Raw genomic sequence first — 27,943 nt, forward strand, 5'->3', positions numbered from 1 at the left:
AATTTTTTGTCTCTGACCATTCTCAAATTGGTTTCTTACAGCATCAAAACTAACTACTGACTTTCTTTCAACTTATCTGATAAAGTTAAAAGAAAACACTCTGGCAGTGCCACTGCATCACAAGAGAGGCTTTGATCAGCTGGAACTGCCAACACACCTTGAAGCGTGTTAAACATACAGGACTTGGCTGATTGCATCTGCCTGCTCCCATTGAGTGTATCTGCACTGGAGCCACCCGCTGGGAAGGGGCAGGATGGGGGAGAAATGACCTGGGTTTGGGTTACTGGCTACTCCTTGAGGTTTTTCACAGGAGGAACTTTCAGCCCTTGGTGTTTAGAATGTCACCCAGCTCAGGAAAGCAAAGGCCAGGTGAAAATGCATTTCTGAATGAGCTTTTAGCAAGAACTGACCTTCGTGCTGTGGTTCTGAATGGAGAAACCTTCCAGCAGTGCAAATCTTCTCCAGCTCCCACGGGCTGCAGGTGCTCATGTAAACTCAGCTGATGAGGTTCAGCTCCTTGGATAGCAGGTGCCACCAGTCCATGCTGGTGATCCCAAGTGCCACGCTGGACACTGCTCTGCTGGGGTTTAGCTCTCCCAGCCCCTGCTGAGTCCCCCTCATACAAAGGCCCTCCCAGTTGCACACTGTTTGGCTCAGAAAACTGAGCATAGATTTCAGACTCAGCTTTTATGGAGGTGGTTAGGGGAGCAGATGGAGACAAATGGTGGAGCAGCAGACAAACTGCTGATGAAATGCTAAGACACTTCAACACAGGCTATGTGGGGAGATCTCAGAAACCTCCTTTTTGGTAAAAAAACCAAGCCATTTCCATCAGCCTTTCAATTTCCTGCTCATTTTTCAGGACTTTTCCTAGTTCTCCTCCAGAGCATGAAACACCAAGACCACCTCATCCCCTGCCCTCTGGGAATGTGGTTCTGGCTTTGTAGGTTATCAGAGGTGGGGGAGGAAGCAGGAGGGAAGAACGACGGGGTGCTGTGCAGATGATTCTCATTAATTTTGGAAGGAGTTATAAAAAGTAAGCTTTAAAGTCTATCCTAAATAGAAGGATTCAGCTGATTGAGAACTCATCTGCTTCTATCTCTTGGGTAATCATGAATACACTTCTGCTGTGTCACTTCAAAGGCACAGCACAGCTGGGAGGTTTTCATCAAAGCCTCTGCATGTCTGGGGGAGGTTTTCCCCCCCATGAATATACATCACTGGAGGCTCCTTTTCCCAGCTTTTCCCATGCCTCTCTCTGATTGATCCTCATTTCATTCAGATGAGCTCTTCCTCTCTGGATGGCTAAAGGGCAAGAGACAGTTCTCTCCAAAGCTTTCCCACTCGCCTGGATGCCTCTCCGAAGATTTTCCTCTCATCAGAGAGGGGGAGGGTGGGAGCTGTTCAGACAAGAGATTGAGCCTTTAAATTAAATTCTTGTCATCTGAGGGCTGGGCCTGATAGTAGCGGGGGTGGGAAGCACATTCTCCCAGTATCGGGACTCTGGCCAGATCCTCATCTGGTGTAAATATGTACTAGTGGACTGATCTCAGCAGTCGTGTCATTAAAACAACCAACCTTAAAACACTCCCCTCTCTGCCAGGCAGCAGGTGAAGCCACCACCACCATCCTCTGTGTGTCTGCCCTTGGAGGACGTGAGCACCACGGACTAGGAACATTTGCTGAAATTGCTCAATTCCTGTCTTTTTTTTCAGTGGGCAGGGAGGGCCGGGCAGCCCGGTGGAATTTCAAACACTCAACCACCCTCTGCAGGGTTGGGATTTCACAAGAGCCCAGACCCTGTGCGCACCCAGCACATGCAAAGTGCTGCTGGAAATCTGGGCCCCTCTCCTGATCTCCGATGGGAGCTCAGCCCTCCTGGAAATTCTGGGCCTGGTGCCACTTAGTTACAGCACGTCTCCTGGCTGGTGGCCAGATCAGGAGTCTGAACCTCATTTTAGCTCTTCTGCCCTCCACCCTCTAGCTGCATATTCCCTAAGGCCAAAATGACCCCAAAAATTGTCAGGTCAGGACACTGGTGAAGTGACTGGATGTGGACTCCCTTACACCACTGGCCCGAATGAATGAGAACGTGTTGCTGTTGATGATTTAAAGAAAAATCTGTTATGAATCTCCTGTGCAGTGACACATGGAAAAGTGACAGCCTTGGAGATTATCAATGTCTGCTTTTCCAGTGAGATCTGCCCCTGTGCTAGTGAGACCTCGCAGCTGATGGGGACCCTCTCTCAGAGTGGGAGAGCTGCACAGCCACCAGCAACCACCCACCAGCAAGTTTCATGAGCTCATGTCCTTACAGCCTCCTGTGCATTGTCCCAGAGCTCAGAGCCCTGTAAACCCACATCTTGAACCTTTGCCAGGTCCCCAAGGACATGTCACCTTCATAGAGACTGTTCCAACACCATCATGTCTGTTGGTACCTATAAATGCTGTCATCTATGCTCAGTTTCAGGCTGTAACTCTTCCCCTTGGAGCAAGAGCCACTCTGCAGGGGCATTCAAAGCTGGGTCAGTTGGGTTGGTGCTGCTGGTGACTGGGAATCTTTCTTCCCCCCAGACAGTGATGGGATTTTCCCCATGCCAGTCCCCTGAATGGTTAATTAGATCTTGAATGGTTTATCACTTCTTTCACTGAGGTGTGTGGCTGGATTTACTTTGACACAAGCCCCTTTCTGAATTGCAAGTTGGCAACAATAAAAGGGAGAAGTCTTTAATTAGTTATCTGGCTAATTAACTTTTACAGCACTGTACTGCTTTGGCATCCAAATATTGCAATGCAAAACATTGCAAACATTCAAACAATGACTACCCACCCCACCAGGAAGCTACTGCCACTAGTGGCTGCGGGGGAACAGCAGCTCTCAGCCCTGACTGGGGTGTGTGGAAATCCACCTCTGGCTGTGCCGTGTTTCCTGGGCTCCCTGCACATCCCCTTCTGCAGACAATTCCCCTGCTGCTGCTGCTGTTCAAATTCCAGACACACAACAGACATGGCTTCCCCATGTCGTACTCCTCCTTCCCAGCACATGCCCTCACTCTACTTATTGGGGGAAATATATGGAAGATAAAACCTATTTTTTTTTCTTGCTTGAAAGGGGCATGTAGAGGTTCCTGCATGCCCTGCCATGCAGGGGGGAGTTTAATAGTCAGGGCCAGTGTACCAGCATCGCACAGTCCTGCTCCAAGGGACAAACCTCTCACATCAGACAAGGTGACGTCAGATCGTGCAGTAAGGAAACGCCCTCCAAGAGGGGTAAGCTCTGGAGCTCGTGGGATGACCCCCAAGAGCACAGTTTGGCTCTGAGACTACAACAGACAGGTTGCTAGAATTAACTCCCTCTCTCTGTTGAAACATGCAGGGTCCCCACCACTTTTCCCACGCTGATCAGTGAGAGCTAGGGGTTTCGGGAGGCACGGTGCCCCCGGGACGTTCCCGTGTTGTTCTATCTGCACCTTGTGGGCTAGCACATGTTTTACTCCGTGTGCGCTGTAGTTTCGCCGTTACTGCATGTCCAGGCAAGCTCCCTAACTGCTCTCAGCAGGAACACAAAGGCACTGCAAAGGGGAAGGGACAGGTTTCAGGAAAAGCAAGAGAAGGAGCATAAAACGGGCCACCAGCCTGAGCCCACTGGCTAATCAGTGCCATCCCACACATCTGCCCCACTGCTCGGGGAGGCACAGAGGGAAGGGAGAGAGCTGTCTGATCTCAGGCTGCCATCCAAACTGTGTCTACTTGGCTGTAGATCTCTAACTAAGATCTATTTAACTGCTGTATTTATTTGTGGTAGGAAAGGATCCTGCTTGCTGGCAGGCCTGACTCAACCAAGTAAGATCAGGGGTGAGACTTTTCCCCTTCCTGTACCAGTCCTGTGGGATCTGGGGAATCAGCTGAACTGCCAGCTGACAGGGTCAGTGTCTCTGCTCCAGAGGGAAGTTGTTGCCTTTGAAGTTACACAGCCAGCTGCCCAGGAGGGGTTCCTGCAGGAGGATTTCAGTAAAGCAGCACTGTTTGCACACCACAGAGCTGCACACAAAAAGCAGGTCCCAGGGATGGTAAAAATGAAGTCAGCTGAGAGCTGCAGCATGAGCAGCCACTGCTGCATGGCAACATGCACATGAGACTCTTCTCCACATGTGTTTGCTGCAGGCAAGTAAAGCTGTTGGAGGACACAGTTTCACTTTGGGGGACAGGGCTGGTGCCTTGTTCTGAAGGAGCTTCTCTTTGCTGAGGAAGAAGAAATCTCTGCAGATTTGCGCTTGGTAAATGATAAAGCAGCAAGGGATGGCAGGGGAAGGATGGATGAGATCACAGATACAGGAGAGGAGATGAGGGAAGGCTGTCCCCTCCTGGTACCAGTTCTCCCTGAAACACAGAACCTAAGGGGATGGAGATGCCTATGAAGCCTCTCATTTTGCCCCCACTAGCACTGGCCCAGCCAGGCTGAGCTCCTGAGCTCTGCCAGAGGGGCATCTGATCTCCTGTCCTCTCCTTCAGTGCCCTCTGCATCCCTCTGGAGTCATCCCTCTGCCTGACTGCAACACTAAGGTAAGGAGCCTTACAAGGGAGAAGAGTCCTTTGTCCTGTGACTACAGATGCTGGTGCAGGTCTGGAACAGCTGGGAAAAGATCCCTCTCCTCAGGCAGCTCCTGAGGCCTTGTCAAACCACCCTTCATACCTGCCAGAGTACGATGGTCTAGTGAAACTGTGACACAGGTACAGCCCTTAACACAAAGGTTGGCCTAGAGGGTCCAGGCACCTTTCCAGGTTACTGTGTTCTACTTTAAATCATGGCCCCTTGTATCAGGAACTGTGTCAGCTGCAGTTGCTGTGTACAGGCAAAGCCCTGGGTTCCATTAAACACCCTGCCCCGGAAGAAAAAATAAAGGACGTGAAATGATTCATAGCACTTGTATGGGGAACATTTTATGGTTTTGTTTTTGCTTTTTATTTTAAGTCTTTTCAGACTCAGTTTAAAAAACAAATCAAGCCCATTCTCTTCTCTTCCTCCTGGTGACAGGTTGCCCAAATGCCTGTCTGGGTCAAGGGGACACTGCTGCTTTTTATTTTACCATCTAGAATTGCCCAGCTCTGCAATTTTTTTAACCTCTTAATTCCCAACAGCATTTTGTTCTTTACTCATACCTACACTTCTCTCTATTTGCTTTCCTAAGCCTTCCAAAGTAATTTCCATCAAGTCCAAACACTCAGCAGCCCATATGTCAGGCTAGTTTCTAAGCACAAAGAGGAAAATATTTCCCCTCCTGAGCTGCAGAAGATCAAGTGCCCCAGTTCCAGCTCAGAGCCAAGCCTTCAACAAAAAGATTTTCCAGGGATAGACAAGAAGGTTCAAGCTCACCTAACTAGTTCACCAAAGCCAGGATCAGGCTCACTGCTAGAGCTCCTTGGTGTTATTGTCATAGAATCACAGAATCTCAGGATAGTTAAGGTTAGAAGGGACCTTAAAGATCATCAGGTTCCAAGCTCCCTGCTATGAGAAGGAACATCTCCCACTAGACCAGGCTGCACAAGCCTCATCCAACCTGGCCTTGAACATGTCCACGGATGGGGCTTCCACAACCTTCCAGCACCTCACTACCCTCATGGTGATGAATTTCTTCCTGGTCTCCCTGTAGCCTTCTTCAGGCTGAATATTGGGACTCCAGTCCCAATTCCTTCAGCCTGCCTTCATAGCAGACCTGCTCCAGCTCTCTGATAATCTCTGTGTCCCAGGCTGTCACTTTGATATATCTCCTCCTCCTGGAGTGTGTGGCTTGTGCTCTGCTGCCAAAGCCACAGCTGCAGCCTCTCACTGGGGTGGTGCCTGTTTCCACACTCCATGTTCCTGGATGGTACAAACTCGTCCTACAGACCTACCTAAGGCAGGGAGAAAGAACAGAGAGTTGGGCAGAAGAACCACCAGAGAGACAAATGCTGTCTGAGGAAGAGACATCCCTGCACCTCAGGTCCAAACTTGCCTTCTTGGTGCAAGAAACTTGGGACAAGGGAGGAAGCTGCCAAAACTGGGGACTTTGGAGTTGGTTGAAACTTTTCTGCCCCTCCCCAAAGCCTAGGTTTCCTTGGAGAACAGTGTGTTTCCCCACAAAACTTACAGGTGGTTTCCAGGGAAAATTCTGGAACTGGGAGAAGCCTCACTTTCAATTTCAGATTATGTTTTTTGTTTCGATTTAGGCTCATGAGTATTTTCTCAGACACTGTCATGCTCGTTCCCTTTCCAAAGAGGCAGTGAAAAACATTGAAGGAAAAATTCTTCTCCTGCCCTCAGGTTTGACTTTGCCCAGCTCTGAAGACAGGTCCGTACTGCACACTTTTACCACCACAGTTACATCAGCTCCATCACCTCCAGAAATAAAGATATTAAGCCAAGAAAAGCAATCTCACACTGGTGAAAAGCCTGGACCTCTGCTAGGAAGCTCTGCACAGCTTTCCAAGTCAAAGACCTTCTTTTCTGACTGCCAAGTGATTTTTTTCTGTTCCTCAGCCCCCATCTGCACAATACCTGTGTACACATCTGTGTGGAGAGGGATGTGCTCTGTTTTGGGGTTGGTTTTTCTTTGAGAAATTACAAGAAATGCTCCCTGGGGTGTGGGCTGGCTGGTACAGCACCGAGGGCAGGGGCAGCAGGCTCAGCTGCAGGAGCAGTGCAGGTGGCAGGTGCTGCCTGGTTGGCAGCATCACACCCTAAGCAAAGCAGAGAAGTTAATTAAATAGCAGGAAAGGAAGAGACTGTTTAAAGAGCTGAGTCTGAATGACGAAAGGTCTTAGTCACTCATTTACCAAGATCTTAGGCAAAAACATCTTTTAAAATAATTTTTATCTGGATCATGTTGCTTTAAGAAATTTCTCAGATCATCCAGCAAAAAATACTGGGAAATGTCACTCTCATTGCCTGAGACTTCAGTGTCCAGCATGTTTGTGACAACTGCCACCTCCCCTCCCTGCTCTTAGGCTGAACAACCTCACCTAGCACAGGACTATGAGAGCTGCTTGAGAAGAATTACTTTTGTCCTGCAGGAATTGAACAGTTTCTTCCTAAAAAATGTTGAGTTGAAACTTTCCAGTATTTCAACAGAAAACTTCTCCAAAAACATATTCTTGTTTAATTAAGAAAAAAACCCTCAGCTGTGGAAGGCTCTGTCTGAAGAGCCTTTCACATTTTAAGAAATACTGAAAAGGCTCCACCAGTCAGTCCTTCACACCTTGTGGTGGTGACAGAAGTGTGAGAGCACACTGGAAAATTTTAAACATGCTGCATTTCTGGATCAGTGGTTTGGTTTCCCATTGTGCCACTCATACCAGAAATACCCTGTTCAATTTTTTAATATGTGGGCATTTTTCCAGTGGGATCAGGGGTCCTCCCAAGCTCCCAGCAGGCAGCACACGCAGCTCTGCCTGAACAACTACGTGGGCAGGGTAAGAGCAAAAGGGAGAAGCTGGGATGACAGTACTTTTGCCTCCAAAGGTCTCATCAAATCAAACCACAGCCCAAATTGTGCCTTCCTCACAAGATCAGGACTGTATTTCCTGCAGTGCCCCTTCTCAAGAAAGAAAGGGATCCGTCAGTCTGACTCAGGAAAGGTTGCAGGGTTTTCCCTCGTGGTCTGAATCATCTGTGGCAGGCAGGGAGGCAAGAGGTGGCAAAACTGAAAGAGTGCCCCAGGTATCATCAGTATCACAGCAGGGTGCAAGGGCCCACCTACAGATGAGGCATCATACTGAGGAGTGACAACCCCAATCCAAAGCACTTATGCACCATATGAGTAAAACGGTGGGAGAACGTGGGCACAGCATCATGATGGATGATGGAGAGACACCAGTGGCATTCCTAAGCCCAGTCCCCTGCTGCAGCAGGAAGCTCTGCCTGCAATCCCAAAGTCATGCTGGGCCAGCAGACCTCACAACAGGCTCCCTGCACACCAACGAGTGCAACGGTGCCTCCTGCCCTTCAGACATGGGTAACAAGTCCTGCTTCTGCTGGCACCTGATCCATTGTCTGCCAGGGCACCCAAGGCCAGGGACAAAGACTAGTTGAGCAGAAGAGAAAAAATTCATTGTGTACAATGCAAACTCAGTGCCCACAATGAGAGGATGCTGTTGCAAATCCTGATGTAAGCCACTGTATAGGAGGGTGCTGGGCACTGCAGAGGGAGGAAGGAGTTTTAGTGAAGCCTGCCAAGTTTTTAAACAGGTCTAGATAGGAGCCTGTTGCTTGGAGGAACAGATGTATTTTGTTTGATAGGCAGCGACACCTCGTGGCACCCCCAGCCCCACCCCCATCCCCGTTTTGTTGCCAACAGAACCCTTGTTTTTCCTGGAATGGCTCCCCCGTCACGCTAAAATCAGGGGCAGTTTAGCCACAGAGACCGGTGGAGCCCAGATTTCAGGGCTGATGTTTCACAGGAAACGATGATGACAAAATTCACCTCTTGCAAATGCTTACTGAAATCACACGTCACCTTTAAGAGAAGCTGCCCGAGGGCTCTTAGCAAGACCATAATGAGACTGGCCCCAGAATTGCTTCCTATTTTGTTCAGGCTGCCACAGGAAACTCAAGGGCCGATGTTGGCACAAGCTCTGCAGTTTTGATGCTAAAGAAGAACAGACCTATCACCTTCCAGACCCTTAGCTTTGTTGTTTTTTTTTACTTTCAAAGGATTCTAGTTCTTGTTGCACAAGAAAGAGAACTTGAATAGAAATTAAACAGAGGTAGTGAAACAGCCAAAGAACAGGAAAAGAACTGGTAACAGAAGCTGATGCTAAGAAGAACTGGAGATTTTTGGAGAAAGTTGTGATTGGGGGAACTTGTGTGTCCACTCCTACAGCTTGAATCATACCATGTTCAGGGAAATGAGACATCTGGTACCTTCCTGGTAAACTCACAAGCTGTGTGGAATGGAGATTCCCTGTTTACAAGGAGTCACTTGGAAAAGACAAGGGGTGATGGGCACAAGTTGTTCCTGGGGAGATTCCGATTGGACACAAGAGGTAAATTTTTCACCGTGAGAACAGTCAGACATTGGAACAGTCTCCCAAGGGAAGTGGTGGATTCCCCCTCATTGAACAGTTTTAAGTCTCAGCTGGGCAGAGTGCTGAGCCACCTCATATAAACTAGAGTAGTACCTAGAAAGGTTGGACCAGATGATCCTGAGGTCCCTTCCAACCTGGCATTCTATGACTATGATTTTGCCAGTACCAAGCCCAGCTCCTTCGGCTCCTCTTCTGCCTACCACCCAGAACCTGACCTTCACAGGTGAAACACCAGGCTGTCTGCTGGACTTGGTGAGTTTCCATCTGGGGAAGCCCCAGAAAAGCCCTTTTTCTCTTTGCCGCTGTCACCTTCTGTGTGGTAATCTCATTGACCCGTTTCCTTTCCTCGTGGCACGGGCCTGGATGTGACTGAGATGGGAAGAGCAGGAGAGTAGACATGGCAACCAAACAGCCTGCTGAAAAAGCCAACACCTTGAGAGTTTCAGAGCTGTAAATGCCAAGGCCAACAGCAGATGTGCTCACAGATAAGGCAGCACAGGGGTCAAGGACCATCAGGTGTTAGCACAGTCCTGGCAACGGGTCCTGATCTCGAATGATATTTTTGTATTGATGACAAATAGTTGGTAAGTGGTAACTAAGGCATAAGGAAATTGCAGCACTGGCATCCAGCAAAACCACAGGATTTATTAGAGGGATCCATGTCCTTTCATTCCCCACACTGTGTGAGGGGCAGATCCCTGTCCCATTCTTGCACTGTAATTCCCCCATCCATAGAATCATGGAATGGTTTGTTTTGGAAGGGACCTTCAAGATCATCCAGTCCCAACCCCCAGGACAGGCAGGGACACCTCCCACCAGCCCAGGCTGCTCCAAGCCCCATCCAACCTGCCCTTCAACACTGCCAGGGATGGGGCAGCCACAGCCTCCCTGGGCAACCTGGGCCAGGGTCTCAACACCCTCACACCCAAGAATTTCTTCCTTATCCATAAAGTGGAGTCATTCCCTAACGTCTAAAAACATTCTTAACTCAGTAACTTAAATTAAGAGAAGATCCTTGGGCTCTTGTAAACCCAAGACTATCATATTTTCACATATTACTGACTGATGACTGGTTTTTATCTTTGCTAGGTTATTATCAGATATCTCAGGCTGTAAAATTTTACTCGATTTCTATTAATATTTCACAGCCACGTAGGTAAATTCCAAAGGTCAATTTTTTAAATGAGGTGCCTCAGAGCGTCGAGTTCGCACTGTTCTGTGTGGCGTTTGCACCTTCCCCGTGACAGACAGCCCAGCTACACTGGAGGGCGCAGCTTCTCTGTGCCAGCAGCTCCCCCAGCTGCACCTTTTCCGGCTCAAGGGGCAGGTCTGGCTGTACCAGGAAGCGGCGCTGAGCGCATGGGTGCAGTTCCTCACCTCCGTTCTCCGTAATTCATGGGACTTCATACAAGAAGACAGCATGATGCAAAGGTAGCAAGAAAAGGAATACATGACAAGGGGAAAAGTCCTGCCTCGGCATGTTTACCTGGAGAGTGGGAGTCCTGATGGTACTGTGCTTCCTGCGGCAGACCAGAGGTACGCTACAGCTGGCTGTTCGCTTCATTTCACCCTGCTGTGTGTGTGGCTTGGCTTGTAGGAGGAAAGACAGAGGGAAGATTTAAGCCTTTTCAGTGGGAATTAGTCACCCGAAGTGAAATATTCCACTGTACAGAAATGACAGTTTAAAATCTGTCTATAGACTCTGTCTTGTTGAAGCTCGAGATGTACACGTTACACTAGCCACAGGAAGTGCCGGCAAAGTGCAAGTGGCAACTCTGTGTGCTGCTTTTTGCCACATTCCTGCTAGGATCTGCCTTCGAAGGGCTGGGATGGGCTGAGGGGTATGAGCCAGCTGGGTCTGCCTCCCCTGGGGACTTGGAGCTAGGAGGCAGGTTGGAGTTTTGGGGGCTGTAAACCAGGTCACAGGGAAATCCAGTGAGACCATAGAGAGAGCCACTCAAAATTACAGAATAGGATGTTTCACAGAAATTTAGGTCCCAATTCTAAAAGCTGTTAGGATGAAGAGGTGTGATAGGAGGTGAGGGAACCACAGCTACATCACAGACATCCCTGCTTCCATCGCTGATTTCCAGTCGCGGATGAACTGAGCTGCTGTGCCCCAAATTTTTAAACAACCTTGGTCAAAACCAGGTGATATTTCCTATCATCAAAGATATTATTAATAATTTGCTTAATCTTCCCTGTCAAGCAGGTCATGTTCAACCTCCCCCTCCTCAAAACGTTACACTGCTGTCAAAGGATTTTGACATGATTTTGACATGGACTCCAGGAGAAGGCTCTCCACCAGACCTGACCTACACTGTGAGGTATGAAAGGTAAGTCCTCACAAAGGGTGTCTGATTGAAAGTATGGCCCAGGGCAAACATCTGTGCAGGTATATTAATCAGTATCTTTTGATATTAATTCATCAAAATCTTATAATCAGTGATCTGGCTACTTCCTTTCACCAGAACAAATCCTCATCTGTCTGCAAAGGGCTCCAAACTGAGCAATATTTGGTACCCATCATCTAAACCACTTCCTTCTTTTGCTCAATAAATTATAACAAGCAGCATGTTTAAAATTATGGGATGTTTTTTTCTTCTTTTAGCCAGGAATCCATGGGCAAATGGAGAAAGACTCCTCACTGCAAAAATATTCACAGAACCTCTTGCAATCTGACTTGTGTGCTTCCAAGCCTCTTTGTCAAAGTCCGGGCTCGAGTCAAAGCTGTTTCTGGAGGGTTCTCATCGCCATGGGTAGAATCCCAATTCAAGGAATATCACTTGGATGGTGAGTGTCTGTTAGGTGACAGCCTGGATGGAAGGACATCCCAACAACAGTGTTGGCTTGAGTAAATGAATATATCACACAAAGAGAAACAGTAAGAGACAGCTTCATGAATGACACAGTGAGCACAAACAATGAGCCATGATAATGAGAAAATAATTTTTGTAGCAAGCTCGAGGTGAATAAATCCACTTCCAGCTTTCCACATACCAGGGGTTATGTTAGATAACAAAGAGGTATTCCTTTGTCTTCCCCCCTCCTTCATGTCTATCACAAACTCACAGAAGTGTAGATCAGTCACATAAAAGTGTTACTTCTGTGAGGCTAAGACACAAGCAAGCACTGTTCTTATGTCTGGTCACTCAATTACAGTGGAACTGGCTCCTCCGGTGCTACACATGGATGTGAAGGAGAACTTAATCCATGTGAATGCCTCCTTCCCTCTGGCCACCTGTGTGGAGAGTTTCCCTTGGACCTATGACGTGAACCTTTGGCAAGCTGGATCTGAATACAAGGTCAGTAAAAGTAGCATTTCTTGGAAACAGAGGAATGATGCCCAGCTTGAATTGAAATAGCTTCAGATTTCAGGGCAGGGTGGGACTGGTTCCAGGGCCTAGAGAAAATTAAATGGCCAAACCAGAGGTAAACCAAAGGCAGAGAAAGGAAGTAGAGAGGTCTGTGTGCGTGCATCCCTATTCTATTGGTAGTTCCCTCTTTTTATCAGGGATAGGGGGGCTACACTATAGTCACTATAGTAGGGCAATATCTGAGGTTTAAAACAACTGGTTCAGGTTCCACCAAGAGTGTGCCAGGGCAGCAGAGAGCACAGCACCAGCTGGAAATCCCACCCTAGAATCCTGAGGAGAGATGCTTGCTATAAACAGCAAGAGAGACATGAAGTGCCTCTCCACAGACCTTCCAACCACTGCAGCCACACGACACATTGAAGAGAATTATGGGCTAAAAAGGTAGAGAATCATCTTTCCAACCCTGTCTTCTTTTTGTTTCTATACAGAAGCAATATGAAGGTATCTTTAGGAAGAAAACATTGTCTATCGACACCACTGCACTTGAAGGCAACTACTGTTTAAGTGCCAGATCTTCCTACCAAAGCATTGAGTTCAAGTACAGCGAGTTCTCCCAACCAGTGTGTGTGCTGTTACAGCACAAAGGTATGGCCCTGCTGAGACCAAGATGTGGTGAGACATGAAATGGAATCAGGGCAAATTAAACATTTCCACCAAAATTCGCTTTTCAACAAAAAGAAATAGGCTTTCTGTTACATGGACTGGTTGGATTTTCCAGTGAAAGGTTCCTGCTTTCTGTAGAAGTATTTTCAATAAAAAATCCACCCCTGAAATATTTTCTGAAAATCCTGAAATCTTGTACTTTTGTTATTTTCTCAATGAAATTGTGAAGATACTCAAATTTATCCTGAAAAATATGTGAAAAAAGCTTAATTTTTTATGTGCTCCCAGTAAGGCACTGGCTGGTATCAACACTGATCTCTGTCTGTGACTCTGAGTTAGAGCCTGATCTTAGCCAAGGCTGTGATCCTTCCTCTGCATTTGTAAAACAAGGATCTTGAACCCAACATTTTCTGAGACTTCTGAAAGAAAAGCTGAGTATAAGAGCCCATTGTTAGTACAAAATATACCACCAGAAGGAGATTATTTTTGTCTTTTCTTTTTCAGCAGGAAAATGGAAGTTGTCATTTTCTGCCTCTATCCCTGTGTTTGTCCTCCTCGTCCTTCCATCAAGTGCCTTCATCACCTGCTTGCTGAAACAAGATGCTAAGCACAAGAAGATGCCTGATGCTTTGGTAAGGCCCAAATGCTGAGTGCCCCTCCTGACTCAGTCTTGCTGATTTTTGGAGGGTAACTGGAGGGGAGTGGGGGGAGTTACAAGGTTTTCAGCTTCTCAGTTTTGCATTCATAAGTCCCCTTAGAAATTCACTTTGATTCTGGCATGGCCTATAGTCAAACTGTTCTTTAAAAAGCATCACTAACTCATTGAGCTGTGTGTTGTGTTTGTTTTCCCTGGTAGGATTTATCTCATTTAAAAGCTGCTGGACAAGCCTTTCACTATGAGCCCAGTGAAAAGGAATTCTTCAGGGACTATCTCATCTGCACAAAGAAGCCAGTGTTCCAAAGGGAGACAAACAAAACTTCAGCAAAGAACAAGCTACCATGGATGGCTTCTTTCATTTCATCATCATCTTCAGAAGAAGAAGAAGAAGAGGAGGAAGAAGACAGCAGTACTTTCATCCCATACACTGAAATGCACTTTGCAAAGAGACATCTCAACTGTCAACCATCCAGAAGAGCTCAGGAGAAAATTAGCTTGGATTCTGGAGCTGGAGGTCTCTCTTTGGAGAGTGAATCTGTGCTTGACCTGAGTGCCTTGGATTTCTCGTTCTTTCCAATGAGAAAGGATGAGGTGGACACCTCAGGATCCCAAGGAAATGAGAAGTCATCCCTTTCTCACAGTTCCTATTTGGGAAGAATATCCCTCACTGATGTGAGATTCCCAGATCTCAGGGAATATGGTGAGCATGATACAGACAGGGATGAATGCCTGGAAATGACCCCTCTTCAAACACAGATGGAGAGGACTTGTGACAAACTTAGCACTGATGAGCACTACCTGCAGAGGAAGGATCATCATTTCACCAAGTATTACCAGAAATCACCAGATGATCTGCATGTCCAGATGGGTGAGATACCACAGCTCTGTGAGGACCCCAGCACCAAGCTGCTCTTTTCCTTTCAAAGATCACAGGTGGCAGAAGATGAAGGCATTGCAAGTGACTGTGACAGTGATAATTTTACTGAGGGGACACCTCCTGCATCCACGGTGCTCAGTGATGCATTTGAAACTTCAAATATAGAGGAAAAATATGATCACAAGTTTAAATTCAAAGGCTATGAGCAGACCCATTATATGAGGAGGAGCTAGAGTACCCCTGCAGTTCTGTGGTGTGTCTGGAATAGGTTAGAGAGCTCCCTATGTCCAAGCAAGGCTGCCTAAATAAGGACGAGTAACTGACAGTGATGCTTTTCCTGTTTATTCACCTAGACAGAGTTTTTGTCCTGGTGTCTGGCCTATCAAGGCATATGGCTAATAGTGTATTTTTACTGCTAAGTCATGAATGTACGTGCAGCATCCCCCTGTACAAGTAAGTGCAGCTGTGATGAGGTGTTGAGGCTCTGGAGTGAAGCAGCAGCAATACCTCCTGCAGGTACCACCCAGAACACACACACGGTGCCATGTGTTCTCTTGAGACTTGAGAGCAAGGTATCTTTTACATGTGAGCTTTGAAAGGCAGAAGCACCTCTGAGACAGCAAAACCACAACCAGGACCTGCGTGAAGCCATCAGCTGGGTTCTGGAAGCAAAGATTGTGTCTGCTTGTGGATTTGGGGGCAGGAGAGAATCATAAAATGTTACATTTGCTTCTCCATAACTGCAAAACTGCACCCTTGCTTGGCTGCGAGCACCTTCCAGAGACACTTTGCTTCTAGAGAAACAGTCTTTGCTTTTGGGGGGATGAAAAGATCTCCACCTCAGCCTATAGAGATCACCTTCTGTGTTTCAACAGAGTGAACTGAAGTCAAAGTGAGAAATGTGCAGTTTATTTATTTTTGTTTTTATACAAATACACTTATTGATGCTTAAATTCCCCCTGCTGTGCAGAATGTCTGAGAGCTGCTTTATACAGAGGCAATAATATTTTGATATATAACTCCATGTTTGTGTGTGGTTTTATGTTTCCCAAAACTACAAAGGGTGCCCACAGATTATCCTGAAGAACATTACGTTTTAAATCAGGACTCAGTCATGGGCTTCCCATTCCTAATGCTTTGGTTTGAGTGGAATCCTATGAGACCTCCCAGCGAGGTCTCCCTCTGAGTCACCAAAAGACTAAGGCTGTGACCATCTCTCTGAGCTAAGAATCAAAGCTGAAGCCCACCAGCAAAAGACAAAGGAGAGACAAAGCCTCCCTTCACTGGTCAATACTGAGCTTTTCAGTGTAGTTTTAGTTTTGTGCTCTTCACAGAAACACACTCTGCCATTTTATTCCAGTAAAATAAAAGGACACACAGGAAAGCAAAGCGTTACAAGAAAGAGGGAGTCACACAACAGCCATCTTCTGCATTCAGAGAGTTGTCTCAGACAGGGCAGGTTGTTGATGAAGGGTATTAAAGCTGATGCTGTTACATCAGAAAGAGGTAGGGGATGATAGGAGGGGTTGGGAACTGCTTGGAAAGAGGAAAGCAAGATGTACTACTGAAGGTCCCAAATTAAAGTAAAAATGGGAGGTAGGGTAAAAGATTCATCAACTAGAATTTTCTTCTTTTCTTACCTGTCCTCCACAGTGTCCTTAGGTACATCCTGCATTGTAATCCCTCCTGTTCATTTGGAAAGACAGATCATCCCAACACAATTGCCACCCATTTTCTTGTGCAATCTAGGAAAACACCCCAGGTTTTGAGTTACAGGAAGCTCTGAAGTTGTGTAACCTCTAAGAAAATTATCTTGACATGTCAAAGCTCTACAAACAGGACCTGGGATCAGTTCTTTGTCTTGTCCAGCTTTTCTCAGGATGGAGGCTGGGGGAAAGGCTGAGCTGTACTGGTGGAGACAGCATCCAGCTCCTCCTTGTTTTCTTTCACCAGAGCTTGAGACCTGCTTTCCACTGCAAAAGGGTCAGGGATGGGCCGAGCACAGTGCTCCCTCTTCCAGAGCAATCAGTCCATATCTTAAACCTTACTTAACAGTTGGAGCTGTGCAATGAGAAAAGCAGCTCTGTCCTCTCACTGGAAGACTTATGACCCAGTCAAACAAAGAACTGAACATTGCTCATCTACTATATAAGTGCAAGAGCTGGGATCAAGTTTCCTATGTCCTGGATCAACAGTCACGAGGCTTCACACAGTCCACAGAGTGGGGCTTTGAGCCCCTACCTGAGATCTGCAGCAGCTCAGAGGAGATAATCTCCTTGGTCTTTTTGGCCTTAATCTATTATCTTCACAAATCTCTGGCATGCAAGATTTTTCTCCTCTTTCCCTAGGTATGCCAAGTTATAAGCAGAGTTTCATGGAAAATCTGTATTACAAACCTCTGAGTCTTTTTTTGTCCTTAGGAACTAACTTCTGACATAGGCTCAAGCTCTACAGTTTGAAAGTTGAAAGCCAAGTGTTTGACTTTAAACTTGGAACAAGACTTTTGTAGATTTTCAGGTACCTAAAGAGGTGTTCCCTGGGCTACTCAAAAGGCAACATCTCTTTAGAAATAAGGGCAGAAATGAAGTGTTAAGTTGTATTTTCAAACCAAAGTCTCAGGTGCACTAGGTTCCCTCACCCCTGTGCTATCATGGGTCATCACACAACAGAAGCATGAGGCAGTGACGTAAGGGAAGGAACAAAAGGGAAATACTTTAGCAAGCTATTCAGGAAACACCCTAAGATTTGTACTTAATGAGATGGAGGCCGTGCTGATGGGTAGGTGTGTCTGGTGTACTAAACCTGTGAGGCTTTTGCATTCGTCCATGCATCCGTGGCATGGTTTGAAGCTTCCAGCCCTGTTTATATCAAAGCAAGGCAGGGAAGAGAAAAAACTTCAGGGACAGAAAATCCCTGAGATGAAGAGGCAAGCAGAAGGGGTAGTCATTTCTATGATGTTTGGCCCCAAGGATAGAACAGTGCTTTCAGCTTCAGGAGCACACATGGCTTGTATTTGGATTAAAGTGGCTGCAGGAGTGATGTTGCTTATGGGAGTCACTTGTAATCATACAACAACTAATCTAGCATTTAGGAGCCTTAAATAGGCTTTAGGCAATATGAAATAAGGAATTTGTCTCATGCACAGTTGTCCCACGTGGTTTAGGGCATATATTTCTGCTAAAGCTTTCCTAAGGCTGAAGTGATCCCAGTTTGAACAGGTTTCAGTGCTTGAAGAGACATTTTGCTTTGGTAGGACCTCAGCTTTATGCAATGGTCCAGTTACCCCTGAGCAAAACTAAGGAGGACAGGACCGAGGACAGGACTGAGGACACGACCTCCCCATTTAGTTACGACTAAATCCCCAGTTACAACTGTGGGATAAAGTAAGCCAGAGAAATAAGCCAGGGAGCTTATCCAGTCTGTGTCAAGGGAATAGCTATACTATGAAAATGCAAGAGCAGTGGCTAGGGGAGTTTTTAAGCCTCAAATGCAGACTTTATGTGTGACACTTCCTCCATCTTGGTTAAAATAAGCAGTGTGCAGCTGTACCAGCTCTTCAGATGTTACACATCTGGTGGTTCTAAATCTGCATCTCCTGGAGAGAGGCAATTAGGTTTCACTTTTGACCAAGACACAAAAATCTCTCCCTCTTCTGAGAAAAGCCTGAAAATGTAAGTTAACAACACCCTAAAACCCTAAGAACACTCTGGAAAAGGAACTATATCTTTTCTTGCTTAGATTTCATACAAACTCCCAGTTCTTACCATATGGCACTCACGATACTCAGAACGGAGCCTTATATTGGCTCAAAATAATCTGTAGGTCCACAGCAGCCTCTGAGAAAAGCCACAGGACAGCACGTGTCCCTCCCTCCTCTGTATGTCAACTGAGAGAACCTCTGCATACACCTGGTAGAGCAGAGTCTGAACAGACTTGAGGAGCTTGTGCCCTCCTGGCCCAGGATGCAGCAGGGCTACACTCCACTCGCCTGGCTCCCATCCAAGGCCAGTATGAGCAGTAGAAGAGCTGAAAAACTAGTGATCTGGCTGACTTTCATTTTAAGTAGGTATTCAAAGATACTTCTTAAAGAAATAGTTGTCTTGCTTGCAGCAGTTATAGAGCCAACTAAGTGCACAGCACTAAGTTTTAATTTCTAGACAAGTCAAAGTTACCTGACCAGAAAAGCAAGCCCCAAAACTAAGAAACCCCAGTGAGGGTTTTCAGGCAGGAAGTTTTTTATCAGCAAAATAGTATTTGGCTCTCTTCCAAAAGCTGGGGATTTTCTCAGCCTCTGCCTAACGCACCTTTGTACAGTTCACAGCTAGGTGTGCACACTCAGGAGGACAGGGAGCTTCTGTTGTCACCCTTCCATTCTCCCTTACACATGCGCACAGGTCTTCAACCGGTGATCTCAGACCTGAATGCAGGCGGGAGAGCAGCTCTGCAGCCTCTGACTGAGCAACAGATCCAACCTGGCCTCACAAACAAGAATTTAACTCTTGTAAAGGTGATTCACCTGCACAGAGGATCAACTGCTTGCTCTTCCAGCCCAGCTTGCATAGTTACTCATGAAGGAACTTGTGAGCGTCTTGGCTGTGTTTTCAGTGGTCGGTAAGTCCCGACTTCTCTTTTCCTATCGCTGACAGTGGTTGTTTCTCTTTGATCCTGCAGCATCGGAGGTAGGTTCAGTTATATTGGCTGAAAGAAGACCTAGAGAATGAGCTGTTGGCTGAGGTTTTTCAAAAGCTCCCTTCTGTGTTGCCCTCTCCCTTTAATATTTTCAAAGTACAGTTGGTGTGCCCAGTGCTTTAGGGATTAGTAGGGAGAAGAAAAGATTCCTTTGCTTCAAACCATTTGCTATTGCTGTGTTACATCCCAAATCCTACAGAAGTAAAGGATATTTATTGACTTCAGGGGACTTTGGATCAGTTCTCCTGTGTCTTAAGCAGGGACATGAATTATATAAGAATAGCCCTGATTTTAAAAGAGGTACAAGTGAATAATGTATCCCTAAAAGCCATTTAATCCTACTTCAGATGTGGCAAACTCCTGGGTGTATCTTTTGTCCCTGCTTTAGTATAAAAGTAGGAAAGGAGCCTTCAGAAACTTCTGAAAAAGAGGGACTTTCACACTGTGTTATATCCTGTTTTTTCCCTGCCCACACTTGACTGTGCTTGTATTCTGCTGCTTTGCATAACTGTGTTTCAGTATGGATAAATGTGGGAAGATGGAGATTTCCTACTTCTGATACGATCAGGGTATTGGTGACTCAGTTTTGATGGTGTTCAGGCAGGGAAACCTACCCCACTGTGTACTGACTGCTCCCTGTCTGCCTGGCCAGGAAGGTTGCACTGAGCCGTACCTGAGCTGAGTGAACTGGAGATGAGGTCAGGACAAAGTCTGGACTAGACAGCAATCCATTTCTGCACTGCTTCCCAGCCAAAATGCCATCTGTAACCAGACTGAGGACTGGATCTATGCCTTTCTGCCTCCTCCTCTACTGAAGGCTAGTTTGAAGGGCTGACACCTGGTTCTCCTTCATGGAGGCAGCTGGAGGGAAAGCTTGCAGTGAGGATCCAGGAGCTTGTGTGGTTTAGTCCCTGCTCTACCACAACTGCTCAATGTGCTCTTGCCCAAGTCACCCCCATTCTTGTTCTCAATTTTCCCATCTGTAAAATGGTGCTACTTTTACTTGCTTATCACACCATTTTTTCATGAAAGGGACTCATTGATTTTGAGTGTCCCTTTACCAGCACCATAATGGGACTGTTCACTTTCAGCAAGTGCAGGCTGACACCCCATGGTGCTGCAGAGCCCCTTTCACTCTCCTCTGTGACAAGCCCACCCATGTTCCAGGTGTTTATTGATGCTGCAAACCAAGAGTTGAGTAATGTATGAATTATCTATCTTTGAGGATGTGTCTATAATTTGAATGCACAAAGCTTATCAATTCTGAAGGTTACTCTGCAAGTTAGATGGAGTTGTGAATCAGCCTTGAGAAAATTTTGCAGTGTGTATCCTAACAACAGGAGAGACCAAAAGTCTCTGGGACACTTCTCTGCTCAGAGCCAGTTTGCTGCAGGTGGCTCAGAGTGGGACTCTGTTCTACAGAGGCAGCTCAGACCAGAGGCATGTTTGTAATTTCTGTTTACCAAAGCCAGACCCCATCCTCCTTGGGGAGGAGGCACCGGGCTGAGGAAGCTGGGAGCTGGGTTGTTTACCTTCACCCTGGCACACCCAGATCAGAGTCCAGGCATCAGGTCTTTGGGTGCCACCCTGCGCAGGCAGCCTCCAGCCAGCAAAACAGAGCATGAGAGGTTAATGGCAGCCACGTCTTCAGTGATGTGACACTGATCTCAGCATGTTGCTTCCCTGGATATGGACAGAAGGCAGAGATACCCATAAATGTTTATCTAGCCTTTAAAACAGGCTGTTCTTAGTTTTCCAGCCATTTAACTGCTTTAAAAGAAACCTAGTAAGGAACTTACAGACTCTCTTTCCAACTTCTGAGTTTTTGAGGCCTTTCTGTAAGAATTCCTGACTTACATCTCTTTGGGATGAGTCACAATCCACAAGGTGTATAGGATGATGTGTGCACAGTTTGAATTCCTGTTCTCTTCGAGCTTCTGCGTTGCAGCCCGTCTCTAGCAAACTGAAAGTGGCATGGCTGATATTTCTGTTCACTAACAAACTGAGTAGCATTGGACCCTGTTAATCTGAGGGCTGAGATGCCAGAATATGCATTTTAATACTAGTGTCTTTGCTCCCCTAGGCATTGTGACTACAAAGAGGTCACCATGTGTGAAACGTGCAGCATTTTCTTCTACAAATTTTGATAACATCCTGACATGGGAAACTGAAGCAGATATTGCCCCTGGCACTGTATTTGATGTCCAATATAAACAGTATGTGAAGTTTGCTTCTTTTTGGTGTTCTGCTGTTCTTAGGGCCCCTGTTCTCAGAGAGAGAGGGGCCAAGACAGAAAAGCAGATTTTGTGGTTTCTGCTGCTTGCTTTACCGTTGCAGGAATGGTTCTGCTTAAACAAGAACTCAGTGAAGATCAGGGTTATTTAAACTGGTAGATGATGCTTAGTGAAGTTAAGCAAATACTTTTACAGCTTGAATTGCCCACTTTACTCCATTATTGAGCTACTCTTTGCAAGTTAGTTGTCTTAGTTAGCTACCCAATAGTTTTGTTACCTTCGGGTAAGTCTGCAAACTCTGCAGCAAACTTGCATGCAAATATTGAGTGTTGCTGACTCACGGGCACTCCTGTGTGTGCCTTGAAATAATCAGCACTTTCTCAAGGCCATATCCACGCAGAAGCCATCAATGGAAACAGATTGAGGGCTCTAGTCCAGAAGTTTCTCTGTCATTTCATTCCCTGCCACTTGCTAATTGCAATAATGAATTAAAAAACTAGTAAGAGTTGGCAAAGCAGCCCGTTTGGATCATTCTGGAGAAGGGTTGTATCGCATCTGTTCTGCCACACTGACTGAAAGCTTTTTTTGTCCTAAGGTATGGAGGAGGACCCTGGCTTAACAAGAGTGAGTGCCAGGGGATCTCGCAGCCTTTCTGCAACCTCACTCGTGAAACAGAAAACTTCACAGAGCATTACTACGCCAGGGTGAGGGCCCTTGGCCAGAACTCGTGCTCCTCCAACTGGAAGTGCTCAGAAAGGTTTGAACCCAGGCAAGAGAGTACGTACTGCTGCTGGAATCTATCCGGTCCTGATTGCTAGGGATTCCTTCCAAGTCTCACTGATGTTTAGGACAGCATCTCCTCTCATTTCAATATTGCAAGACTTGATGCTTGATAGGAAGGGAGTGGAGGCCTGTAGAAGCTTATTATTGAACAAGGAGGCAGATGGACCAGTGGGTACATGGGCAGGGCCTTCCCTGACACACCTGAAGGAGGATGCCCAGAGACGCAACATGGAAGCAGTGAGAACATGGTCCTCAGGAAAAGTTTGGGTGAGGATTTCTAGGAACACACAATGGGCAAAGGTAGCAGGACCCCAAGGGAAGGCAACATCTCCAGTTGCCTGACTTTTCCTATGCTCAGTTAAATACACCTCAAATACCTTTTCGTATATAAACAGAAGTAGTAATTGACAGTGAGTCTTGGGGTTGTGTCTTAGATGATCTGATAATATATCAGCTTAAACTTTAACAGCTGACACCGCCTGTTCTGTCTTTTCTAGCTACTATTGGAGCACCAGAAGTGGAGTCTATTCCTTATGTACGGTCCATAAAGTTTCTTATACGGCCTCCCTATACTCCACTGAGAGGTGAGGATGACTACCAACTAACCGTAGAGGACATTTATAGCAAATTTGGTGCTGTTGATTATCACTTAACACTATTCAACCAAAGGACACACCAAAAGGTAAAGCACAACCTGAGGCCACAAACCCACTGACTTCTGTGAATCACATTTTGCATAAGATGGAGGAGGAGCTAAGAGCTTATATGTGATGGATGAGATTTCTGATGTGCAAGGGAATGTCTCAGGGTCTTTGAGTAGACAGAGGAACTTTAAGCATTCCCCTAAAATTCTGGAAAGGAAACTGGAGTTTCCCAGGGTACTGTCTAAGTAGCAAAAAGTAAACCCACTGGTGACTGAAAAAGAGAACTCCTTAATTAGTTCAGGTCTTAAGGAACTGAAATGCAAAAATTAAATACAGTAACAATAGAAAGCAAATTATATATTTAGAATTCCTTATATACAGAATTAGTACAGTCCTATAAAACCATATTAGTAAATAAAGTTTCAGGCTGAATTTTGCAATCTGATTTAAAGAAATTATATGCATTTATTCTTTCTAAAATTCAAAATTTGTCTTTATTTTAAATAGTGGATAAAGAATGAGCACAACAAAGAATTTGAAGTTTCCAACTTGGACCCAGATACTGAATATAACGGGACAGTATATATGTATCTCCTCCATAGAAAGAGCAGATCTCAAGTATTTTGGGTTAAAACACTAGCAGGTGAGTCTGTTAACTCTACTAATTTAAAAGTCCGGAAACACAAAAGAGACATTTTCAGCTGGTATAAAATAACATAGCCCTGCTAAAGAATGTGAAGAAACACTAACGTTCCTGGTTTACACTAGTCCTATGAGACTAGACCTATAACATCATTTAGCTAATCCCATGCAGTTTATCTATCCAGCTCTCTGAAGCTACATTTCCCACTTGTTCTCTCCCCTCTAACCAGACAACACATGGCTTCTCTACTGCTTGGTGGCACTAGCGTTCTGTGCTGGACTGGTGTGTGCTGCCATCAGCTACGTGATCTATAAATACATCAAGCAACACAGTGCCCAGCCTATGTCTTTGGTAAGTGTTCCTGAGCCATTGCAGCAGACCTCTAAAGTGCTCAGGACCACATGCAAGCATCTTATTAGCATTGCTATTTGAGGAGGATGAATGAGCAGACAAGAACATTGTCTAGGCCATCCTAGCAGTTAAAATCTGGTCATCCTGCCACAGGTACAGAGAATTTGTTACCTTCAAACTCACAGCTTCTTGTTATTAATTCATGCTTGTCTGTCTGCTTCAACAGGACTTCCGAGGGATTTCATCGTTCCAGCCCCTTACACTGACAGTGGAACACATTATAAAGCCCATTAATTTAACCATACCTTCATTTTTCATCCCTGAAATGCAATTACCACAGCTCAGCCAACATTTGGACAGAGAACTGGAGCCACCATGGTCTTCCCATCCCCCAGAAACTGCCTATCAGGAACAGATGGATGTACCAACATTCCAGCTGCCCTCTCAGCCATCCTGCTTGGCAAGCACAGCTCCCACTGGTTATGCTCCTCAAACAGCTGAGCAAAGTGTTCCTGCTGCCACATCCACCACGTTGCTGCCCCTAAACTATGGGGTGTGTGGTAAAGGCATGGACCATGTTGATGAGAAGAATTTGAAGCCAAACCAAATGCTAAAGGAAGTTTCTCAAGATAGTTTTGTTGGTGGAAATCTCATAACCCAGATGCAGGGCAAGAGTTGCAGCCATTGGAATTACAAAGAACAGAGGCCAAACTTGGCATTGTGGAATAGCAGTGACACAAGAAAGTCAGTTGTCTTACAGGGGAGCCCTGGGCAAAACCAGCAACTGCTGCTGCGGAGTGATGGGATGGGAAGTCAAGGGTATGTATCCCAGCAGCCACTGTCTTTGCTGGAACAAGAAGAATGCTATAGGAAACAGACACCAGAACTGCCACTGACATTGTCTTCCACAGAAGCTGACACAGACTGTGTTGCAGAGGATGAATCTCCATCAGCAGCCCTTCTTTCAGGCAGGACTGGCAACAATGTCCCTGGAGACAACAACACAGAGCGGTGGATGTTCCCAGATCCACTCTCACATTCTGCAAATAAACTGCAGCTCCCAAAGACTCAAGAGGCAGAAATGTTAACAGCAATGAAGAAACTAAGCAGCATGAAACTGGATAATGTTGTGTTCCAAAACACTATCTCAGACCAGGACAATGGCACTCCTCTCTCTATGCTGTTCAAAGATTGGGAATTAAAAGTAGTCTAGGATCACCATGAAGATACTGAATTTTATTAGGATTACCTAATTATGTTAAAATCCAGATTATGTTTGCTTGCATGAAATAGTAGCCTACCCTGCAAACAGTGGAGTGCAAATAAACACAGCTAATCTGGGATGTAGGGACACTCCAGACTCTTTCCACTTGTGTTCGGTCATGCAGACAGGCCCCTTCACTGACATGATCACTTCTTGGTATTCTGCAATCATCATATCTTTGCACTTAAATAATAGGCCTTTATTTCTTGTATCTTCTTCAAATGTATTGTGAATTGGACTGCTTTAAAGCTGAGTTAAGATTCAAGTTCAAATTCCAGATTCAGCTTACTGAAAATACAGCAAAATTCGCAACAAACTTTATTTGCTTTTTATCTACACCACTGATCCACCCTTTGAAGAAATTCAGGTGCAAATGTGTGCAAACCTAAAACAATTGAATGTATCATGGTACAGTCAAAGATTTAAATATATATTGGTGTTCTACCCTTGGATATATGATTCCTGCAAAACAACAGGCCATGAAATGCACTTTGCTTTTAAAGCAGTCATTGAAACTGTGGTAATTGCTCCTGATGCAGCAATTTGGTGAAATTCCAGGTCCTGCTGTGCTCTGTACTGCCTGAGGGAAGATAAAGCCTTTTTCATCTCTGCAGCAGGTTCATGCAGTCTTGATGCTGCTATGACACCTTGCTCAGCTGCTGCTCATTTCTTTCTCTGAAAGGACAAAGCAGCCAAGATCACAGTCCAGGTAGGCAGGAATGTGTGGATTTACATTAATCTCAGTACAACTCTCAATTGACACTGATCTCAGTTCATCCACTCGGTAATCTATGAATGAGACCAGGGAGGCCTTGAGCTTCTTCCTTCCACCTTTCACTGTTGATCAGGAACATGCTCCATTTGCATGATGGAGATTGCAGAGCCCTCCTCTGCTTCTGTTACCAGCACACTCACCTCCAGGGCTGGAATGAACCAAAACCAATGTAGACTGAGAGCCAAATTCCTTCAGCACTGCACCTTTACCAAAAGGAAACTAAATGGTATTTACCTGGGGGACAGAAGAGGTTTTTTATTTTCATTAAGAGGAAAGCATAACCTTTTGATTGCCACTGGTGTGGTAAAAAAGTGTGTCTAATGACATCAGTTTTAGAGGAGAATTGAAACCACTTACAGGAATAAGTAAGGCTTTCAATGGAATGGGGAAGTACTCACTGGAAAAGCACTGCCAGGGAAAGGCTGACCAGAAGCAAAACTCAGCTGTTCTCTCCATGAGAGCATTTAGGTGTTTTCTCAGTCCAGGGAAGCTGAGGCTAAAGGCTAAATTCTACTTTGGTATGATTTTGCAAATAAACCACCTTATGAATTAAAAGGGTTTGATGATTCAAGCCAGGATTAAAGGAACAGAATGAGAAACTTCACAGGTTCAGCTCCTAACTCCAGCTGACCAAAGCACTACTATGGCCATGTCACAGGAGGCCAGAAGGTTATAATGCCAGATGTGGTGAAGAGGTGTCAGAGGTTTGACAGGAACGAATTTGTGCACGGTCCAGGCAGCAACCCAAAAGGACACTTCCATTGTGGTGGCTTCATACCATTCAGTATCAAAGGTTTTCTGGAATGTCATTTGAGCTGTTTCATCCACTGTATGTCCAAACTGAACCATCAAAAGCAACAACACACAGAGAAATGCTGCAGTTCCAGGAGTTGCAGCAGCCCAGTTGTGTTGTTTCCAAGGAGTGCTGGATCCCAGGGCTAACACATTCCACCCTACTAAGTCCCTCCTGGAGAGGCTGCATTTCAAGCCAGTGATGCCAATTACCTTATTCAGAGTTGCCTGTGGGCTGCATATCTTGTGTCAGCAACATTCCCAGTGATGCTACTTGGGGAATAATCAAATGCCACCCTGTCAACATTTTGGCTCATGTTGTGAAACACAACCCTCAGCACAGGGTCAGGATGGGCAGCCAGTGTGGAAGGGAAGGGGGCCTTAGGCAACCATTCCAAGGTGCTGCTAAAACACATTTCCTATTTCAAAGCCTTTTCAAATCCCTCTGTAGACCCACTGCCGTAGGGTCTGATCATGTCCAGCCCTTCATAAATGTAACATCTTGGTGCCCCAGGAGGAGAGACAGGAACCAAGGTGCAGAAAGCCTAGAAATGCATGTAGGTGCTTGAAGTTGCAAAGTGTCCTGCAGCTGGGACGTTGATCTCTTGTTCAGGCACTTAAATACCTGAAAAGCTACATTGCCTCTGACTACACTCAAAAGCTGCATATGACAGGAATGATCTTAAATGCTTACAACCCAGCTACTGCCCCATCCTGTCCTGGTCTGTTCTACCCCTAACAGCAGCAACTGTAATGAAGAGGGAATGCAGTCAAGAGAGCAGCTCTGTAAGCCATGTCTTAAGGAGGTGACTGACAGCAATATTCTCGACTTCCTGCTCTGATCACAGTTAAGTCAATATTTAACTTTCAGGCCTTGACATACTAAGCAGGAGGAGACAGTTCTTGTCTCATGAGTCACCTCAAGTTTAACAAGAAGATTATCCCTTCTAAAACTATTTCTGTTTGGAAAAGCTTGGAAAGAGATATTGATGCTGCTGAGCTCTGTTGTGGGTGTGCAAGGAAAGTGCTTATCCATCCCCATCAACACGTGCTGACCTTATTGCCTCCCACTTCATTGCTTTTCATAATCAAATTGATAGCCTAGTTTGTATCAACATGCATCACTGCAAACAGCTACAGTAGGAGCTCATTACCTCATTCTAATCCTGTGCAAGGACATTTTCAGGTAA

At 45.8% G+C, this 27,943-nt stretch overlaps 2 protein-coding genes across 4 annotated transcripts; both read left to right on the top strand.

Moving 5' to 3' along the window:
- Nucleotides 1–10,305: 10,305 nt before the first annotated feature.
- On the top strand, nt 10,306–15,602 carry IFNLR1 (interferon lambda receptor 1). 3 transcript variants are annotated; one of them, XM_051638254.1, is made up of 7 exons: nt 10,306–10,599; nt 11,273–11,399; nt 11,675–11,856; nt 12,226–12,368; nt 12,869–13,025; nt 13,548–13,675; nt 13,900–15,602. In XM_051638254.1, the coding sequence occupies exons 1-7, from the start codon at nt 10,542–10,544 to the stop codon at nt 14,809–14,811; spliced, it is 1,707 nt and encodes a 568-aa protein (XP_051494214.1). In that variant the 5' UTR covers nt 10,306–10,541; the 3' UTR covers nt 14,812–15,602. The 3 variants fall into 3 exon arrangements, with proteins under 3 accessions (XP_051494214.1, XP_051494216.1, XP_051494215.1); XM_051638256.1 differs by having other exon boundaries at nt 13,551–13,675; XM_051638255.1 differs by having other exon boundaries at nt 11,276–11,399.
- Nucleotides 15,603–19,146: 3,544 nt separating this feature from the next.
- On the top strand, nt 19,147–25,244 carry IL22RA1 (interleukin 22 receptor subunit alpha 1). Its single transcript, XM_051638163.1, has 7 exons — nt 19,147–19,189; nt 21,351–21,483; nt 22,097–22,278; nt 22,782–22,966; nt 23,436–23,571; nt 23,801–23,922; nt 24,149–25,244. The coding sequence occupies exons 1-7, from the start codon at nt 19,147–19,149 to the stop codon at nt 25,133–25,135; spliced, it is 1,788 nt and encodes a 595-aa protein (XP_051494123.1). The 3' UTR covers nt 25,136–25,244.
- The last annotated feature ends 2,699 nt before the right edge of the window (nt 25,245–27,943 follow it).

The sequence above is a fragment of the Apus apus genome, chromosome 21 (assembly GCF_020740795.1).
Source record: "Apus apus isolate bApuApu2 chromosome 21, bApuApu2.pri.cur, whole genome shotgun sequence".
Classification (NCBI taxonomy): domain Eukaryota; kingdom Metazoa; phylum Chordata; class Aves; order Apodiformes; family Apodidae; genus Apus; species Apus apus.